This window comes from Lipophrys pholis, assembly GCF_963383615.2.
Source record: "Lipophrys pholis genome assembly, chromosome: 17".
Lineage (NCBI taxonomy): Eukaryota > Metazoa > Chordata > Actinopteri > Blenniiformes > Blenniidae > Lipophrys > Lipophrys pholis.
In genome coordinates, this window is record NC_137643.1 from 26,142,157 (window position 1) to 26,163,691 (window position 21,535).

The window sequence follows — 21,535 nt, forward strand, 5'->3', positions numbered from 1 at the left end:
TTCCACCACACCAACTTCAACCACACCAACCACACCAACTTCCACCACACCAAGTACACCAACTTCCACCACACCAACTTCACCAACTTCCACCACACCAACTTCCACCACACCAACTTCAACCACACCAACCACACCAACTTCAACCACACCAAGTACACCAACTTCAACCACACCAACTTCACCAACTTCAACCACACCAACTACAACTACTACACCTGGAGGAGGTAAGTCACTGCTTGAAATCGAACAACATGAAACAAGTTTTACACTTGTTGGAAATCAACTTATGGGCAGTTTGGCTGTTGATAATAAATTAGAATGATCAAAGACAGTTATTGATTATTTCAAGAATGTACTCTGATTTACATCAGATACCCTTGGTTCACCACCTGTTTAATAGGAAATGGCATTGTCCAATCACCTTCCACCATGTCGGTGACCTCACAGAGAGAGTAGTTCCTGTGGGCGTTGTCTAATAAGGTTGACGGCTGATTCCAGAGGGGAGGTCCCTGGAGACTATTTTGTACCTGGAAGTATTAAAAACTGCAGTTTTTTTTAAATGGTACCAAGTGAACAAAAGGGAAAAGACTTGTCTTTGGTCTGGTGAAATCCTAAGAGTGGCATTCTTTGACTGTTACTCTGTCTCTTACAGGACGGAAGTGTTTCCAATGCATTGATGGTTCAGATCCCAGCTGTAGAGCTGTAGGACCAGTCTCATGTCCGTTAGGTACCATGTGTGTAACAGCTTCCATTCGAGGTAATTCCTCCATTCTTTTATCACTTCCCATTGAAAAAGCAATGCTTCGAATGCATGTGTTCCTCCCAGAAACATGAACAAAGTGTGTTTTTATTGTGTAGACACTTCACCTGGAAGTCCAAATCGATTCTACAAGGGCTGTGCTCCGCTCCACAAGTGTTCATCCACAGGCTTCAGGTCATACTCAGTCAACGTGGGATTTTCACAGATTATTGCATTTGCCCAGTGCTGCGACACAGATTACTGCAATAGTGGCATGCTTCCTGGTAAGTACACAAGAGCAGGTTGTGTGTTTGAGACTCGATAAGCATCACACACACATCTGGATCCATTTTTCATCCCATGTCTTCTCCTTTGATCCTGTGACGGTAACAAGTTCTCTCTGACTCATACGCAAGCTCTTTTTTCTCTTTCAGTGCTTGCTCCTCCACCATTCAACACTCTAGAGTGCCACTTTTGTTCCTCTGGCGATCATCACTGCTCCTCAATAGTAAAATGTAGAGGAAACGAGATCAGATGCTTCAGTGCAAAGGGTGAGTCTTTATTTGAAGGAGATGAACAGTGGCTGTTTTGTCTTTTCAAGTCCACACTGTGATTCATTCACCGAAGATGTTGATGAAAAAACAAACATTTCCAAGTTGACATCAATCTTTGTCTTCAACAGTGACGACCAAAGCCGGAACTTCCCCAATTCTTGGCTGTACAACTGCCAATGTGTGTGAATTGGCAAAGAAACACCATGAACTCCCCTACATGGGAGATAATAACACCACCATCACTCAAGCAAAATGTTGTGACACTCATTTATGTAATGTTTACAAACCTGCTATCACCACGACAACTACTACACCAACTTCCACCACACCAACTTCACCAACTTCCAACACACCAAGTACACCAACTTCAACCACACCAAGTACACCAACTTCAACCACACCAAGTACACCAACTTCAACCACACCAACTTCCACCACACCAACTTCAACCACACCAAGTACACCAACTTCAACCACAACAAGTACACCAACTTCCACCACACCAACTTCCACCACACCAACTTCCACCACACCAACTTCAACCACACCAACCACACCAACTTCAACCACACCAACTACACCAACTTCAACCACACCAACTACACCAACTTCAACCACACCAACTTCACCAACTTCAACCACACCAACTACAACTACTACACCTGGAGGAGGTAAGTCACTGCTTGAAATCGAACAACATGAAACAAGTTTTACACTTGTTGGAAATCAACTTATGGGCAGTTTGGCTGTTGATAATAAATTAGAATGATCAAAGACAGTTATTGATTATTTCAAGAATGTACTCTGATTTACATCAGATACCCTTGGTTCACCACCTGTTTAATAGGAAATGGCATTGTCCAATCACCTTCCACCATGTCGGTGACCTCACAGAGAGAGTAGTTCCTGTGGGCGTTGTCTAATAAGGTTGACGGCTGATTCCAGAGGGGAGGTCCCTGGAGACTATTTTGTACCTGGAAGTATTAAAAACTGCAGTTTTTTTTAAATGGTACCAAGTGAACAAAAGGGAAAAGACTTGTCTTTGGTCTGGTGAAATCCTAAGAGTGGCATTCTTTGACTGTTACTCTGTCTCTTACAGGACGGAAGTGTTTCCAATGCATTGATGGTTCAGATCCCAGCTGTAGAGCTGTAGGACCAGTCTCATGTCCGTTAGGTACCATGTGTGTAACAGCTTCCATTCGAGGTAATTCCTCCATTCTTTTATCACTTCCCATTGAAAAAGCAATGCTTCGAATGTATGTGTTCCTCCCAGAAACATGAACAAAGTGTGTTTTTATTGTGTAGACACTTCACCTGGAAGTCCAAATCGATTCTACAAGGGCTGTGCTCCGCTCCACAAGTGTTCATCCACAGGCTTCAGGTCATACTCAGTCAACGTGGGATTTTCACAGATTATTGCATTTGCCCAGTGCTGCGACACAGATTACTGCAATAGTGGCATGCTTCCTGGTAAGTACACAAGAGCAGGTTGTGTGTTTGAGACTCGATAAGCATCACACACACATCTGGATCCATTTTTCATCCCATGTCTTCTCCTTTGATCCTGTGACGGTAACAAGTTCTCTCTGACTCATACGCAAGCTCTTTTTTCTCTTTCAGTGCTTGCTCCTCCACCATTCAACACTCTAGAGTGCCACTTTTGTTCCTCTGGCGATCATCACTGCTCCTCAATAGTAAAATGTAGAGGAAACGAGATCAGATGCTTCAGTGCAAAGGGTGAGTCTTTATTTGAAGGAGATGAACAGTGGCTGTTTTGTCTTTTCAAGTCCACACTGTGATTCATTCACCGAAGATGTTGATGAAAAAACAAACATTTCCAAGTTGACATCAATCTTTGTCTTCAACAGTGACGACCAAAGCCGGAACTTCCCCAATTCTTGGCTGTACAACTGCCAATGTGTGTGAATTGGCAACGAAACACCATGAACTCCCCTACATGGGAGATAATAACACCACCATCACTCAAGCAAAATGTTGTGACACTCATTTATGTAATGTTTACAAACCTGCTATCACCACGACAACTACTACACCAACTTCCACCACACCAACTTCACCAACTTCCAACACACCAAGTACACCAACTTCCACCACACCAAGTACACCAACTTCAACCACACCAAGTACACCAACTTCAACCACACCAAGTACACCAACTTCAACCACACCAACTTCCACCACACCAACTTCCACCACACCAACTTCAACCACACCAACCACACCAACTTCCACCACACCAAGTACACCAACTTCCACCACACCAACTTCACCAACTTCCACCACACCAACTTCCACCACACCAACTTCAACCACACCAACCACACCAACTTCAACCACACCAAGTACACCAACTTCAACCACACCAACTTCACCAACTTCAACCACACCAACTACAACTACTACACCTGGAGGAGGTAAGTCACTTCTTGAAATCGAACAACATGAAAGAAGTTTTACACTTGTTGGAAATCAACTTATGGGCAGTTTGGCTGTTGATAATAAATTAGAATGATCAAAGACAGTTATTGATTATTTCAAGAATGTACTCTGATTTACATCAGATACCCTTGGTTCACCACCTGTTTAATAGGAAATGGCATTGTCCAATCACCTTCCACCATGTCGGTGACCTCACAGAGAGAGTAGTTCCTGTGGGCGTTGTCTAATAAGGTTGACGGCTGATTTCAGAGGGGAGGTCCCTGGAGACTATTTTGTACCTGGAAGTATTAAAAACTGCAGTTTTTTTTAAATGGTACCAAGTGAACAAAAGGGAAAAGACTTGTCTTTGGTCTGGTGAAATCCTAAGAGTGGCATTCTTTGACTGTTACTCTGTCTCTTACAGGACGGAAGTGTTTCCAATGCATTGATGGTTCAGATCCCAGCTGTAGAGCTGTAGGACCAGTCTCATGTCCGTTAGGTACCATGTGTGTAACAGCTTCCATTCGAGGTAATTCCTCCATTCTTTTATCACTTCCCATTGAAAAAGCAATGCTTCGAATGTATGTGTTCCTCCCAGAAACATGAACAAAGTGTGTTTTTATTGTGTAGACACTTCACCTGGAAGTCCAAATCGATTCTACAAGGGCTGTGCTCCGCTCCACAAGTGTTCATCCACAGGCTTCAGGTCATACTCAGTCAACGTGGGATTTTCACAGATTATTGCATTTGCCCAGTGCTGCGACACAGATTACTGCAATAGTGGCATGCTTCCTGGTAAGTACACAAGAGCAGGTTGTGTGTTTGAGACTCGATAAGCATCACACACACATCTGGATCCATTTTTCATCCCATGTCTTCTCCTTTGATCCTGTGACGGTAACAAGTTCTCTCTGACTCATACGCAAGCTCTTTTTTCTCTTTCAGTGCTTGCTCCTCCACCATTCAACACTCTAGAGTGCCACTTTTGTTCCTCTGGCGATCATCACTGCTCCTCAATAGTAAAATGTAGAGGAAACGAGATCAGATGCTTCAGCGCAAAGGGTGAGTCTTTATTTGAAGGAGATGAACAGTGGCTGTTTTGTCTTTTCAAGTCCACACTGTGATTCATTCACCGAAGATGTTGATGAAAAAACAAACATTTCCAAGTTGACATCAATCTTTGTCTTCAACAGTGACGACCAAAGCCGGAACTTCCCCAATTCTTGGCTGTACAACTGCCAATGTGTGTGAATTGGCAAAGAAACACCATGAACTCCCCTACATGGGAGATAATAACACCACCATCACTCAAGCAAAATGTTGTGACACTCATTTATGTAATGTTTACAAACCTGCTATCACCACGACAACTACTACACCAACTTCCACCACACCAACTTCACCAACTTCCACCACACCAAGTACACCAACTTCAACCACACCAAGTACACCAACTTCAACCACACCAAGTACACCAACTTCCACCACACCAACTTCCACCACACCAACTTCCACCACACCAACTTCAACCACACCAACCACACCAACTTCAACCACACCAAGTACACCAACTTCAACCACACCAACTTCACCAACTTCAACCACACCAACTACAACTACTACACCTGGAGGAGGTAAGTCACTTCTTGAAATCGAACAACATGAAAGAAGTTTTACACTTGTTGGAAATCAACTTATGGGCAGTTTGGCTGTTGATAATAAATTAGAATGATCAAAGACAGTTATTGATTATTTCAAGAATGTACTCTGATTTACATCAGATACCCTTGGTTCACCACCTGTTTAATAGGAAATGGCATTGTCCAATCACCTTCCACCATGTCGGTGACCTCACAGAGAGAGTAGTTCCTGTGGGCGTTGTCTAATAAGGTTGACGGCTGATTCCAGAGGGGAGGTCCCTGGAGACTATTTTGTACCTGGAAGTATTAAAAACTGCAGTTTTTTTTAAATGGTACCAAGTGAACAAAAGGGAAAAGACTTGTCTTTGGTCTGGTGAAATCCTAAGAGTGGCATTCTTTGACTGTTACTCTGTCTCTTACAGGACGGAAGTGTTTCCAATGCATTGATGGTTCAGATCCCAGCTGTAGAGCTGTAGGACCAGTCTCATGTCCGTTAGGTACCATGTGTGTAACAGCTTCCATTCGAGGTAATTCCTCCATTCTTTTATCACTTCCCATTGAAAAAGCAATGCTTCGAATGCATGTGTTCCTCCCAGAAACATGAACAAAGTGTGTTTTTATTGTGTAGACACTTCACCTGGAAGTCCAAATCGATTCTACAAGGGCTGTGCTCCGCTCCACAAGTGTTCATCCACAGGCTTCAGGTCATACTCAGTCAACGTGGGATTTTCACAGATTATTGCATTTGCCCAGTGCTGCGACACAGATTACTGCAATAGTGGCATGCTTCCTGGTAAGTACACAAGAGCAGGTTGTGTGTTTGAGACTCGATAAGCATCACACACACATCTGGATCCATTTTTCATCCCATGTCTTCTCCTTTGATCCTGTGACGGTAACAAGTTCTCTCTGACTCATACGCAAGCTCTTTTTTCTCTTTCAGTGCTTGCTCCTCCACCATTCAACACTCTAGAGTGCCACTTTTGTTCCTCTGGCGATCATCACTGCTCCTCAATAGTAAAATGTAGAGGAAACGAGATCAGATGCTTCAGTGCAAAGGGTGAGTCTTTATTTGAAGGAGATGAACAGTGGCTGTTTTGTCTTTTCAAGTCCACACTGTGATTCATTCACCGAAGATGTTGATGAAAAAACAAACATTTCCAAGTTGACATCAATCTTTGTCTTCAACAGTGACGACCAAAGCCGGAACTTCCCCAATTCTTGGCTGTACAACTGCCAATGTGTGTGAATTGGCAAAGAAACACCATGAACTCCCCTACATGGGAGATAATAACACCACCATCACTCAAGCAAAATGTTGTGACACTCATTTATGTAATGTTTACAAACCTGCTATCACCACGACAACTACTACACCAACTTCCACCACACCAACTTCAACCACACCAAGTACACCAACTTCACCAACTTTAACCACACCAACCACTGAACCTTCAACTGAACCTCCAACTGAACCTCCAACTGAACCTTCAACTGAACCTCCAACTGAACCTCCAACTGAACCTTCAACTGAACCTCCAACTGAACCTCCAACTGAACCTCCAACTGAACCTTCAACTGAACCTCCAACTGAACCTCCAACTGAACCTTCAACTCAACCTCCAACTGAACCTTCAACTGAACCTCCAACTGAACCTCCAACTGAACCTCCAACTGAACCTCCAACTGAACCTTCAACTGAACCTCCAACTGAACCTCCAACTGAACCTTCAACTCAACCTCCAACTGAACCTTCAACTGAACCTCCAACTGAACCTCCAACTGAACCTCCAACTGAACCTCCAACTGAACCTCCAACTGGACCTTCAACTGAACCTCCAACTGAACCTCCAACTGAACCTCCAACTGAACCTTCAACTGAACCTCCAACTGAACCTCCAACTGAACCTCCAACTCATTCTCCAACTCAAGCCCAAACTGACACAACGGCTACAACAACCACACCTTACACAACATTCTTTTGTCCAGTACCTACTTGCCCAAGAAAGCCTTGCCCAGTTAGACCTGCTCCTCCACCCCAAAAGTTGCTGAGACAACTCCAGTCGCTGGTAACTCGACTCCAGCAGGTGCTGAGACAACTCCAGAATCTGCTGCAGCGTCTTCATAAGTTCCTCCAGAATATACTGGACAAGGTCAAGCACATTCAGAAAGTAGTGAACCGAGTGCAAAACATTGTGAAACGAGTGCAAATCTTCATAGATCGTTTACAAAAGCAGGTGAATGAAATCCAGAAAATCGTGAGACAACTGCAGAAACCTGGGCGTCAGTGCCGCTGCTGGTGAACCAACTGCACCTTCTGATTCTCTTGATTTTTCAGATTTATACATTTGAATAAATAACTTAATGATTTTTTTGATTTGTGTTTAATTGACTCTTTGAACCTGGTTGATTTTAAATGTCTGTGATTGGGAACGTTTTTCTTCATGATTCAATAAATTTATACTTCATTGCAAACTATGCCATTGTCAGCTGTACTTCTTAAAGTCTGCCTTTCACTTCACCTGCATCCGGAGGGATGAATCCTATTTTCAATTTATATGATAAATCGCTGTCTCCATGACAGCACAACAAAAATCGCCTCTCACCCAAAGGGTGCCAAATAAAGGACATGCTGCAGTGACGAGCATGCACAGTTCACCCAACACACCAACATGTTAGGCTGCATTCACATTGCAGGTCTTGATGCTCAATTCCTGGGATCCAATTTTTGTTTTGTGATCATTCATATTACAGTTTCAATGTGACCTCTATCAGACTGCCGTGTGAATCTGATCCAACCTGACGGGCTCGGGCACCAAAGCGCAGAAGATACTGTTGACAGAAGAAAATATGGGCGCTGTGCCAGTCAGCATGAGGGTTGCCAGATGTGACTCACTGTTTTCAGCCCAAACAAGGTAAAACCCACACACATGAATAAAAATCAGCCCAGATCTCAGCCTGTGGAGGAATCATGTTAAAATCATAAATATATTATATTGATAATAAAGAACATGCCATAAACACACAATTGCACAAAATAAACAAAGTTAAAAGGTAAGAGAGTTTGGCTCCCCAAATGGGGGATAGCCACCATATTTAGCAACACTGATCAGCGTGTTGATCCATTTTGAAGTGGTTGTTAAATACGAGGCGACAGAATCTAGATAACAAGAGGAGGAAAGAAGAAGGAGAATGAGGAAAAAGACTTAAACCTCAGAAATATAGTTTGGTGTGCTCCTGGCTGGTGAATGGAGACCAGATTGAAGCAGCTTAAGAGTCTGCTAGGCGATTTGAAAAGATCTCAAAACAGTTTGAAATCATCCCCTTCAGGACAATAGTCAACAGGTTGAGGACATTCAGTTTAGTTGGGTTCTGTTGTTCTCTATCATTGTAAGAGGTTCTGGAAGGTTTAGTTGGGTTCTGTTGTTCTCTATCATTGTAAGAGGTTCTGGAAGGTTTAGTTGGGTTCTGTTGTTCTCTATCATTGTAAGAGGTTCTGGAAGGTTTAGTTGGGTTCTGTTGTTCTCTATCATTGTAAGAGGTTCTGGAAGGTTTAGTTGGGTTCTGTTGTTCTCTATCATTGTAAGAGGCTTTGAGATGTTTGTTGATGTGATTTAGCGCTTTACAAATAAAGTCGAATTGAATTGAATTGAATTCAAAACAACTGCCAGCATGCCGAGGTCGGGCTCTCTGAGCAAGTTCACTCGTTCACCCAGAACACAAGATACTAAAAGAATCTCCGAAACCCTAAAATGTCATCATGAGACTCAGTTGTTTCAGGCACAGGGGGAAACACTAACAATTGGTGGGTCGGGAGTCCAAACTTTTCCTCAGTTATAATCCGCATTTTTGTTGATATCGTTTGTTTAATGAGTAAAACAAGGGACATCTTTAGTGCTGTCAATCAAACTAATTAATCGCACAATTTTCTGTAATTGGTTGCATTTTTTTCTTCTTAAGACTGAAGATTGTAATGCATAGTTATTCATGGGAAAACCACAGAAATAATGTCGACTCAACACACAGAAATGAGATTCAAATTCCAAGCCTATTTTTATAATGTCCTTTCAGCTTTGAGTGAATGCTGTTTCTCTCAAGATTTAGCAATAAATAAATAAATAACACAAACACAGAGGTAGGAGAGAGATAGAGAGAGAGAGGGAAGGGGAGAGAGAGAAAGAAACTGCACACATATACTGGACAGCTCGTGACCTCACACGCTGACCTATGGCCTGTCGGGGCTGGCCCATTCAGAACCTCTGGCCCAATCTTGGCGTCTTGCCCATTGAAATATTGATAAAATATACATTTTGAAGGTTTCAACAAAAAAGGACTGTTTAAGCCAGCTGAAGATACCTCAACCAGCAACTCTCAACTGATCTGCTAGATTGTAACTTGTGTCTATTTTTCAGCACGTTTGTAGAATCTGAGCCGGCAGTGAACTACACCCAACGGGGATAAGACGCAAGAGAGGTGCAGGGCGCACCGATTGGGTTAGTGGGAGGAAAAAAGAGAGGGAGAGGAGGAGGAGGAGGAGGAGGAGGAGGAGCTATGGCTGTGGGCGCAGCAGGGGCAGAATTCTCATCTGTCTCCCACAGAGACCTGGAGGCAGTTCAGGCCGACCTGGTCTCTGTGACGAGGTGAAGAGAATGGAGACTCATGTGTGTGTGTGTGATGAAGCACATGGACGAAATATCCACACATAGAAACTTACAGCGCTTGGAAATCCCGGGAGGATCTGTGTCCCAGAATCTCACAAGCAAAATAACTTTCACGCTATCTTAAGTTTCTGCCCGGACACTAAGCCTCTGACTTGAGTTCTGAGGAGGTAGATGCGTGCTTCCAAAGCCAAAAGAATCTGGTGATTCGCGGCTTCAGGTGAAGTTCTGGCGTCTCAGAACAGAACCCGAATCTGCGGGTCTCAACACAGGGTCCACAGGTTCGGTTCAGGTGAAGAAGCACATCTTCTGGGGCTGAACCTCATGAACCACTATCTTTGATTTATGTTTCTTCAATAAAAGTTTGAAAACCCACTTCATTTCCAGGCTCTCAGCCTCTGTCTTAAAGCCAAGAGTGCCATCTGGTGGAGTCAGAAATATTAAAAGGGTTTAATGAGGTTTCATTTGGCTACAAGAAAGTAATTTTGGCCAAAGATCCTGCAGGGGGAAGGAGAGAGAGAGAGAGAGAGAGAGAGAGAGAGAGAGAGAGAGAGAGAGAGAGAGAGAGAACTAACTGTAAGCTCAAATAAGTTAAGATATCTATAGAGGAGCTCTTTATAGGGCTCGAATTACACAAATTGATTAAAGCCTTATCCAGGATGCGAACTCCCGGGGGGGGCCAGGGGTATGGAATCACGGGAGTGCCAAAATTAAAAGGAAATATATGTTGGGCTTAAGATTCCATTGAACTCCTCCAGAAGTTTCTGTGAGAGAGGAGAAATACCAGGGACAATGAACAGGCCATAAAACAGCAGGGAGCAGGCCAAAGACCCCAGGAAGTCTCCAACCCCCCATGTTGGCAACCACTGGGGATGGTCGATCCCGGCCCGGACACCACAGGGGTCCGAAATTCAAGCTTTTCTTCCCAACTGTCCTGGCTTCTCATCCCAGGGACACACGTCTCTGCTGCCTCGGGAAGGTAAAGAGCAGAAAAGTGGAGCCAAAGGACCAAATCGTAGGACTACTTCTTTTTTCCTTTTTTCTGTGGGGTGGGGAATTCTGGAGACGCGAGCCCGTGGCTCCCCCCGCCCTTTCAGCTGCCTCGCTGTCCACTTCTGCAGCTGAAGCGCCAAAGTCCGAATTCAGGACGTTGAATTCCGTTACCGCTGCCTCATAGAACCGCACAGCACCACGGACGGTGCGGTCCAGCACAGCACCACGGACGGTGCGGTCCAGCACAGCACCATGGACGGTGCGGTCCAGCACAGCACCACGGACGGTGCGGTCCAGCACAGCACCACGGACGGTGAGAGAGCTTTTGTCTGGGCAGAAATTGTTAGATTAGCGTGAAGCTAACATGCAATGTGTTTCAATGTGCCGCTGATAAAGCCGTCGCGGCCCAGATGTTTATGTACGCGTGTTCACGCGCACCAACCCAAATCTGAGGCTCGGGTTTTCCACCTCAGAAGCAGAGGTCCAAGTGAGCTCCAGGACCACTGGGATCTCGGTGTGGAGAACCGGGTTGCGGAACCAAACCTTGCCAAAAATCTCTGCCCCCCCCCCCCCCCCCCCATCTCCCCCTCTTTCACTAACCTGAGTCTGCGCTTCCCCTGCGCTCCTGTTATCTGATCAAGATAGACTCACACACACACACACACACACACACACACACACACACACACACACACACACACACACACACACACACACACACACACACACACACACACACACACACACACACACACACACACACACACACACACACACAGCCACAATTAGTAACCAAACTGCTATCTGGTGCTGCAAGACCACATCTGCATCGATCACCAGAGTTCTAACTGCAGGTCCCGACATCCACTTAGAACTCCGGCGCTCAGAACCGGGCCAACGGAACCGCCAGTTCGTTATGGCCTCGGTGGACCGCTTCATTCCGAGACCACCCTCGCGTTTGCGCGCGCGACGGGCGTCTTTTTTTTCTGGTCGCGAAGCAACCGCGCCCCCAGAAAGAGCGAGTCAAACGCCTCTAGTGGTCACGTGGGTCATTGCAATCCCTCTTGACGTCCACCTGGTGGACGCATCAGGTCATTGTGCTCTCCCTCTGCGGCCGCCACACTCCCCTCGTGGTCGTCACGGTCACCACACTGACCCACCAACGTCTGCCTCCACCTGGTGGACATTCAAGGTCATTACACCCATTCGCCCTCATCACCACACACACACACACACGCACACACACACACACACTTTGTACATAGTGTTTGCTGTTTAATAGATTAGATCTCCGTGTTAGATGTTTGATAATTAGATGTGTTGATTTATGAGATGTCAGAATTCTTTATGAATTAATACATTTAGTTAATAAACGCCTGTTAGCTGAATTGAATGATTCTAGGTGATTATTGTGTTTTTATTGTTGACGATACACTGGTTTGTAACAGTCGGTGCTCGGATCTCACACCTTCCCTTTCATTTAAGATTGTTATATTTTACAAAGAAATATTAACTAACTTAAATAAACCTTTTACAAACGAGACATATTTTGGTATTAGTTATTTCCAGTTTATCTGGTGGTTCACCCCCTTTTCATTATTAATAGATAAATAACAAATTTATTCAAATTGATAATTTTTCATTATTAAATTATTTTTGATCATTTAACTTTTAAGTAATTATTCAATTACTTTAGGAGTTGTTAATGAGTAAATGGCCGTTTACTTCCATTAATAATTTAAATTTTTCATAAATTACTTCCAGTGATTTATTACTTTCAGTAACCTATTACTTACAGTAATTTAACACTAATAACCAACCATAAATCTCAACTGTTACACTGGCCTAAGGCGAGACTGGCAAAGACACCCCAACTGACAACAATGCCCCCAACTGTGACCGCTGTGGAGCAGCAACAGCCACTTTATCACATATGTTCTGGCTCTGCCCAAAATTAACAGACTTTTGGCAATCTATATTCAAATTCTTCTCTGACCTGCTAGGAGTACTCGTGGCACCTCTTGCCGTAATAGCAATTTTTGGTGTTGTACCGCAGGATCTCTGCCCCACTCAACATAGCAAAAACATGATAGCATGATTTTGCTGAACAATCAAAACATTAACTTTCTTTTTAGGTGTTTAAGTCTGATGGTAGCCAACCTTTTTTTGTTTGGCCATTTTGGTGGGCTGCCGGTTTTAAACGGGAGGGGCATCTGGTAATTTCCATCTTCTTCTTGCTTTATATTTTCACTCCTGAGACACCAACTTCTCACCATGGCTCTTTTCATTAAATTCTGACTCCAAAGCTCTCAAAACATCTGGAGCACCAGGCACTGGTAACTCTCCCAGCAACACGGTGCACTACACTATGGTTTCCTTGTCGATCCATATGAGGGTTGGCTGCCCCTATGCTGCTCCAACCAAGCGCAGTCCGTTGGGCAAAAGGTTCATTGTCACCACCAACGATGACCTCTAGGGGAGCTGGTGCTGACGGGCAGTGGTACCCGATGAGAAGTCCAACCTCACAGTCTTGCAATGATGATAACTTATTAGATAGGTGGGTGAGGTGAGGCCAGTGAAGTGCTGGAGCCTCTGCTGGAATGTGAAACTTATCAACTGGGATAAAGTCACATGTGTGCGCCTGCTGAATTGGTATGTGCCTTCCAGCCTGAAGACCTCCAACTTGAAACCCAGTGGCAGTTCTACTGGTTATGATTGTATTAACAGACGTCATTGTGCTTAACTTAAGTTGAACCGGCTGGGTTTTCACATTTAACTCAGAAATAAGATCATCGAGAATAAAGGTGGAGTCACTTTGTGTGTCTAAAAGAGCAGAAGTTAGTATTTCTCTCTGGGGTTCTGGTGTTGAAGAGACAAGGACTGGAACGATACTGGACGTGGCAGAACCATGACGAGTCAGCATGACACATTACCTTGTGAACTTCATTATTCTCAGGTTCTCCTGTGGCAGCAGAACTATTACTCAACTCCATAGTTTGTGTTTGTCCTTCATGCAGGCAGGTGGGATGACATCGACCACAAGGTGTGTCGTCTTTTACAATCTTTAGAAGCATGTCCTCCTCTTAGACATCCAAAGCACAGATGATGCTCATATACAAGAGCTCTTTTCTCATCCTTAGTTTTTTTTTAGGCTGGACATTTAGCAACTCCGTGTGCTTCGTTTTTACAGATTAAGCAAGGTGGCTTTGGGCTTTCTTGTGTCACCGACTGCAAAGCCTTTAACTGAGTACTTGTATTTAGTGTTTTAGCTTTCTCCGGTGACCACTCATCTTTTGTTTTTACATGAATCATTAAGGGAGAGGCAATGGGATTACAAGCTATTCTGGCTTCTCTTTGCATGAAATCTGTGAAGTGAAGAACGCCTGGATAATCACCGGATCGATCCAGCTCTTCCACAACAATCCTGCTCCATCTCCGTACCATCCACTCAGGCAGCTTCTTCAGAAATCTGTGGTTTTCTTCACAATCGCTGAGAAGTGACAACCTTTAACATGAGGCATTGCGGCAGCACAGCCTTGGAGAAAATCTGCAAACTCTCTCAGTGCCTTAGGATTATTAGCAGCTATTGGGGGCCATTTCATCAGTCTCTCTCTGAAGGCTCGTTGAACAATAAATGGACCTCCATATCTGTCTTCTAAAACAGCCCATGCACCTTTGTATGCATCCTCAGAGCTTCTGTAGAAAAAGCCTTCTACCGCTTTACGTGCCTCACCTGCTAGATAGTTCTTCAAATAAAACCTCTTCTCACTCACTGGAAGCGGCTTCTGATCGATCAATGCCATAAAGGATACTCTCCAATCAATAAACCTTAAAGGATCCCCTGTGAAAGTGGTGGGCTCTGGGACAGGCAAACCACCTCATGTAAAGGAATTTGTTCTCATTTGAGCTAAACTGGCATCTTCCTGTATTACATTTTGTGGAACTGTGTGTCGTGGCTGAAAAAGTGCAGCTTGTGGATTAAGAATTGGGTTCTAGTCAGTATTTAAACTACCAACAGGAGATTTATCAGTCTTATCCACACAACTACCTGCTAAATCCAAACCATTATATATCCTTACACGGGCCTCTGCAACCTTCACTTCACCATCTGCTCGCAGTTGTTGCAACTTTGATTTTCCTTCTTCCAGTTTAAACTTCATTTCAGCCTCTTTTTGTTTGATTTCTGCAAACATTTGTGTTTCTTCGCGTTTCCATTCGGTCTCCATTTTGACCAGCTTTGCCTGTGAAGAATTTGGACGGCTTTAGCTTGCTCCATTTTGGCTGCCAGTTCCATTTCTGCATCCGCACGTTTACTGGAGGACGACGACCTGGAGGAAGCACTTTCTGGAGCATCAGATCCTCCACTCGACTGGGAGGCAGCCGTTTCTGTGTTAGTTCGTCCAAAAATAGATCCATATTCCTGTTTATTGAGCTGTATCCTCACTCTCTCCTTTTCAAGGCGGTCATTAAAGGTTTGTCCGATGTTCTCCATTCTCTTATTGACAAGAATCTGAGATGATAACGTGCTGCAGGCATCCATCTTCTTTACAATATCTGGAGAGCTTGTGTGATCATGTCTTATTGACTCATAACATTGGCATACTTTATCATGATTGGCCTTGATTTCTCTTTGGATTTCTTCAAGATCATCCGGTGAACAAAGGATCTTTAATTTAGCTCTTATTTCCTTTGCCGACAGTTTCCAAGTTTCATATGCTTTGTTGAATGCTTTCTGCTTCTTCTTTGCTTCTTGTTTCTGTAGCGCTCTGCCTTTTTCTGTTAAGGTTCGCTCCCGAGAGCTGGACCTCACCTCTGGAACATCTTGAGAGGTGTTTTTGGTTTCCTCAACAGGTTCTAACATGTTGCTCTTTTTAGGGCTGTTTATAACTTAAAGACTCTGAAGTGGTTTTTGTCTAATTCAACTGAGTTGTGGCTCTAACTTAATTTGCACATGCTTTGAACCACCACTGATAGACATGACTACCTTAAACACCCCAAAGTTGAAAAACAACACTAATACATGTAAACTGTTTAGAATCAGCAGAGATACACAAAATACCTGTGATGCAAATTATTATTATGTTGGCCTTAGCTACTTCTATTTATATTCAATCAGCAATACATGTACAACTGTACCCATGTAAACAGAAAGGCACCACATTCAAAACATTTGAGGACTGAAGGAAAGCTATGACAGCTCGATCTCTCAGCAACGTTCTCGTCTTTAATCAGTGTCTCTCAGAGGAGCTGCAGCCGGTAGACGACGTCTCTATGCACCAGGATGGCTCTAAAACAGCGAGGAGTTTCACTCTTGCTGCCCTTGGCATCAAGAAGAAAGCGTGCAAACGTTTATTTTTCTTTCCTTTCATTGTTCCTCAGAACAGGCACCAGCACCAGCACCGTACACCGTGAAGCTGCAGGATACTATGAACAAAAAATACATCAGTTCACTTATTTCATTCCATTTCAATGTAATTCATTACAATTCATTCTAACAATAATACACAGTGCCCGACTCATAATAACAAACAAAAAGACGTGCTGTCATTGAACACACCTCGCTTCGCCTACCAAGGGCTCAAAACACCGGTCCTCATTTCCTCAGTGATCCCAACACTCCAACAGAGTTTGCCTTAAGCAAAAACACGTTGCAACACATGTATGTCACAGTTTAATCTAACGAGTTTCTGTGACATCTTTTGGGATTACATACGGATTATGTTTTTATAGCAGTCGCTCCTTGCGCGCTGCTGTCAAGGCCCGTCAGTCTCGGTGTGCGTCAACTGTCAAAACCCGCATGTGACGTCACAATTTGTAGGCAAGTTACAACCCGGAAACATGAATTGTCGGCGGGTGAACCCCAGAACATGAACAAAACAAAAACAATATTGTAAGTGGCCACTTACACAGTCATTTGGCGCCTTGAAAGAGAAAGACCTCCGACCGGCCTCCTTTTCAGCCGAAGGAACATTGAAGGATAAATATTGAGAAGTTCTGAGAGAATAAGTTGATGTGGATGGAACTAGTAAAATTTTAAGTACTGGGGTATATTAAAGTATACACATTTGAAAATGAATTGCAGCCAGTGACACTGTGGTCTTTCATCGGGCTGTAACCAGTTCAGTTGATCGTATAATATACGGTGGTGCGTTCTATAGAGGCACTTTAATATTAATCTACAGAGTATTAAAGAGGACTTTAAGTGGTTTAAGATATTTATCGTATGTATTTTGGTAGACTATGTCAGCATAGTCGATAACAGGTAAGATTAATTGAGTAATGATTTTCTTTCTTTGTGTAGTAAAGCAGATAGATGATCGATAAAGAGGCATCAGACATGAGTATGTGTGTTTAATTATATAATCAATATGTGGTTTAAAATTTAGTTCTGGATCAAGCCAGACACCTACTGTAAGTACTTGATAGCAGTTTCTCTTATCATTAAAGAGCCATTATCAAAAGTAATGTTTAAATTGGCAGAGCGAAGGCGATGGCGTGTACCAAAGAGTGTATAGGTTGATTCTTTCAAATTCAATTTTAACAAATTCAGATTGATCCAGTTTTGAACTGAGTTAAAGTCCTCCTGTAAAAGGTGTAGCTGACAGAGGTTTGTACTCGAGAAGTAGACAACAGTGTCATCGGCGTACAGATGAGTATGACAGTTTTTACACATTTGAGGAAGGTCGTTGATGAAGATGGAAAATAAAAGTGGGCCAAGAGTAGAGCCCTGTGGCACACCTTTCTCTACAATGCAGGACTGAGTACCTTTAAAAGCGAATTTTTAAATTGACGTTTATTGTGAAGATAAGCATTAAACCATAAGAGAGCATTCCTGCTCAGGCTTATTGATCTGAGTTTGTCTTGTAGCAAATAATGGTCAACTTAGTCGAAGGCTTTTGAAGGGTCAAGAAATATAAGACCTGTATACTGATTCTGATCACAGGAAGAGAAAACATCATTAGTAAATGTAAGTAAAGCTGCGGTTGTGGAGTAACCAGAGCGGAAACCTGATTGATGAGAAGATAGAATGTCAAATTGATTCAAATAGTTTTGTAGTTGATGAAAAAGAATTTTCTCAAACATTTTGGTTTTAGTACATAAAATAGAGCTAGGGCGGTAGTTGGACAATCTGTTGATCACCTCCGTTGAAAATTGGAGTTACTCTTGCAGTTTTCCAGATGCTTGAGATGGAGCATGTGTTAAGAGACAAATGAAATAAGTCAGTTAGAGGGTATATTAATACACTAGCTCAGAGTTTTAGAAATTTAACATCTAGACCACCAGGACCAGCACTACTATGATTTTTAAGTTCACTTGGTGCTTGAGTTACGTCTGATAGGGAGATTTGATATAATGAGAATGATGCATCGGGGATTATATCATCCGGTGGCCTGAGGGAGTTTGTGTAATCAGTGTGCACTGCTGATGGATGAGAAGTATTAGTTAAAGGCTTCAGAGAGCTAACCCAAACCCTAACCCTAACCCAAACCCAAACCCTAACCCTGCTAATGGATGAGAAGTATTGGTTAAAGGCTTCAGAGAGCTAACCCAAACCCTAACCCTAACCCTAACCCTGCTAATGGATGAGAAGTATTGGTTAAAGGCTTCAGAGAGCTAACCCAAACCCTAACCAGAACCCTAACCCTAACTCTAACCCTGCTAATGGATGAGAAGTATTAGTTAAAGGCTTCAGAGAGCTAACCTAAACCCTAACCCTGCTGATGGATGAGAAGTATTGGTTAAAGGCTTCAGAGAGCTAACCCAAACCCTAACCCTAACCCTGCTGATGGATGAGAAGTATTGGTTAAAGGCTTCAGAGAGCTAACCTTAACCCAAACCTTAACCCTAACCCTGCTGATGGATGAGAAGTATTGGTTAAAGGCTTCAGAGAGCTAACCCAAACCCTAACCCTAACCCTAACCCTGCTGATGGATGAGAAGTATTGGTTAAAGGCTTCAGAGAGCTAACCCAAACCCTAACCCTAACCCTGCTGATGGATGAGAAGTATTGGTTAAAGGCTTCAGAGAGCTAACCTTAACCCAAACCTTAACCCTAACCCTGCTGATGGATGAGAAGTATTGGTTAAAGGCTTCAGAGAGCTAACCCTAACCCTAACCCTAACCCTGCTGATGGATGAGAAGTATTGGTTAAAGGCTTCAGAGAGCTAACCTTAACCCAAACCTTAACCCTAACCCTGCTGATGGATGAGAAGTATTGGTTAAAGGCTTCAGAGAGCTAACCCTAACCCAAACCCTGCTGATGGATGAGAAGTATTGGTTAAAGGCTTCAGAGAGCTAACCCTAACCCTAACCCTAACCCTAATCAGTGTGCTGTGCACTGCTAATGGATGAGAAGTATTAGTTAAAGGCTTCAGAGATCTGATGAGGATCTGAAATAATTTTGTTGTCAACAGTGACATGGTCAGCTGTGTTTTCCTTTTGATCTAGTAAGAAGCAGATCCAGGTGACTCCAGACTTATTTAGGATTATTATGGTTCTGAGGAAAGGCTTCCTGGTAATGTTTTGATTTAGCATTTCCAGTTTGTGTTTTGGATTGATTTCTAAGTTTTTGGTATAGATCCCAATCTGCTGGGTCTTTAGATTTTCTATATTTTGCCGAAGCTTGGTCTGGTTGTTTAAAGAGAGTAATTAAATCAGCGCTAATCCATGGGACATGTCTTCCTTTAACACCAACGGTTCTACATGGAACATGTTTGTCAAGAACTTCAAGCAGTTCTGAATAAAAATAATCCCAAGCGTCAGTAACATCAGGGATCAGCTGGAATCCAGTCCAGGTAATATTAGCAAGGTCATTTAAAAACAGATCAGGATGAATATTTTTGGTTTGTCTTACATTAATGTATTTGGGTGGTAGTTTAGGTACTTTGATCTTCCATACACAGTACACTACAGAGTGCTCACTAAAGCTGTCAGATAGTACACCAGATGAGAGTATTCTGTCTGGGTGTGTTACTAGTATCCCATCTATCAGGGTAGAGGAACTTTGGTTAACCCTGGTGGGTTGGGTTAATAATGGAGTGAGGTTGGCATGGCAACCAGGCTTTTATCTCTGGAGGAGGAGCGGTGGAGCCAGTTACTAGTGAAATCTCCTAGAATGACCATTTCACTTTTAATTTTAACAGAAGTAATTGTAGCCATAATATTTTCCAGGGAGTCTGCAGGCTCAGACGGAGGTCTGGAGATGGTAGTGATTATTATATTCTTGTTATTTTGAAATATTATTTTAACAGACAGGGATTCAAAGTCAACTGGCTCCACTGTTTGATAGACACCTTCAGCAGGCAGATTCTTGGAGACATATGTTTCCACCCCCCCTCGGTTAGAACCTCCATCTGGTCTATGTAGGACATAGTCCACTATAGTCCTCTATAGTCCTCTATATTCATCTCATCGTCAGATATTCTGCTTTACAGCATGTTTCAGAAACTGTAATAATATCAGGATGATGTAATGTGACCCAAACTCTCAGAAGGTCGACTTCAGGAGCCAGACTCATTAAAGCTTAAACCTTTAACTGATTCTATCTTTACTTTTATCAAGTTGTATGGGCAATGAGAGGGGTGGAGGAGGTGGAGGAGGTGGAGCTACAGACAGACAGACAGATATTAATGTGAAGGAAAAAAAGGCTCACTGCTTTTGCAGGTTCAGCAATAACTGCTATCAATTTGCAACATATGGAAAAACAAAAATGACCCTCGTCTTCATATATCAATTAATCAAGACACAAAGTTAGTGGTAGTAGTAATCCAAAAATGACAGGGATTATTCACATAATTAATACTTCAGCTCAAAGCCTAAGTTAATTAAGAGTTAAAACCTCTGCCTTACGACACCGGCAATCACAAAGCGTTGTCAATAGTGGAAAGTAAATGATTTTAGTTTATCGGTGTGTCAGTCCGTTTGAGTCAGATTAACACCTCGTTAGCAGGGCGTCGGAGATGAGAGGGTAGTCTTATTACACACATTGTTTCCAGGAGGAGGGGTGACGTCCTGAAGTCAGCGCTGAGCATCCTCCGGGCTTCGGAAAACTTTTGCTTCACCGTTTACTGTGACTCTCAATGAGCACGGAAACAAAAGCCAGTAATTCATCCCCTTTGCACGCAGTCGTTTCTTGGTGAGATCTGTGCTGAAGTCAGGATAAATCCTGATGCGACTGCTCTGGAGGAGGAGCTCCTTCTTCTCCCTGGACAGACCCACAAACTTAACTCTGTCTTGGAAATGCAAAAACGTTGCTCCGATGGGGCGAGGAGATCTGGAGTTGGGTTGGGAGTAGAATCGAGGGGAGCTTTGGGCTCTCTCAATCACCGGGGGTGTAGCGAAAGAGGTCTCGGATGAGCCGGTGGAGGAAAGCCACCACCACGTCGGTGCCCTCGCTGCGCTCCGGGACATGGAGAAAGCCAAGCTGGTTGGCCCTGCTCCTGTTTTCAGCTTCATCCACCTTGGCTCTCAGGTATGCCTTCTCCTTTTCCAGTGCTGCAACCCTTTTCCT

At 43.4% G+C, this 21,535-nt stretch overlaps 1 protein-coding gene and 1 long non-coding RNA gene across 2 annotated transcripts; both read left to right on the forward strand.

Annotated features, from left to right (window-relative positions):
* The first annotated feature begins 117 nt into the window (after positions 1-117).
* LOC308123147 lies at positions 118-1,700 on the forward strand. The gene is made up of 5 exons (XR_013936191.1): positions 118-227; positions 656-760; positions 862-1,026; positions 1,177-1,293; positions 1,425-1,700. It is a non-coding gene; the product is annotated as an uncharacterized lncRNA (long non-coding RNA).
* Positions 1,701-1,760: 60 nt separating this feature from the next.
* LOC308123148 (uncharacterized protein) lies at positions 1,761-7,852 on the forward strand. Its single transcript, XM_080485472.1, has 13 exons — positions 1,761-1,967; positions 2,396-2,500; positions 2,602-2,766; positions 2,917-3,033; positions 3,165-3,731; positions 4,160-4,264; positions 4,366-4,530; positions 4,681-4,797; positions 4,929-5,369; positions 5,798-5,902; positions 6,004-6,168; positions 6,319-6,435; positions 6,567-7,852. The coding sequence occupies exons 2-13, from the start codon at positions 2,476-2,478 to the stop codon at positions 7,676-7,678; spliced, it is 3,201 nt and encodes a 1,066-aa protein (XP_080341598.1). The 5' UTR covers positions 1,761-1,967; positions 2,396-2,475; the 3' UTR covers positions 7,679-7,852.
* The last annotated feature ends 13,683 nt before the right edge of the window (positions 7,853-21,535 follow it).

Bases quoted from the DNA above. Each gene is read 5' to 3' on its own strand.
- LOC308123148 (XM_080485472.1), top strand. From the start codon at position 2,476: ATGTGTGTAACAGCTTCCATTCGAG. The intron at 2,501-2,601 runs GTAATTCCTCCA...TTTATTGTGTAG, and splicing joins TGTAACAGCTTCCATTCGAG to ACACTTCACCTGGAAGTCCA. The intron at 3,732-4,159 runs GTAAGTCACTTC...TGTCTCTTACAG, and splicing joins AACTACTACACCTGGAGGAG to GACGGAAGTGTTTCCAATGC.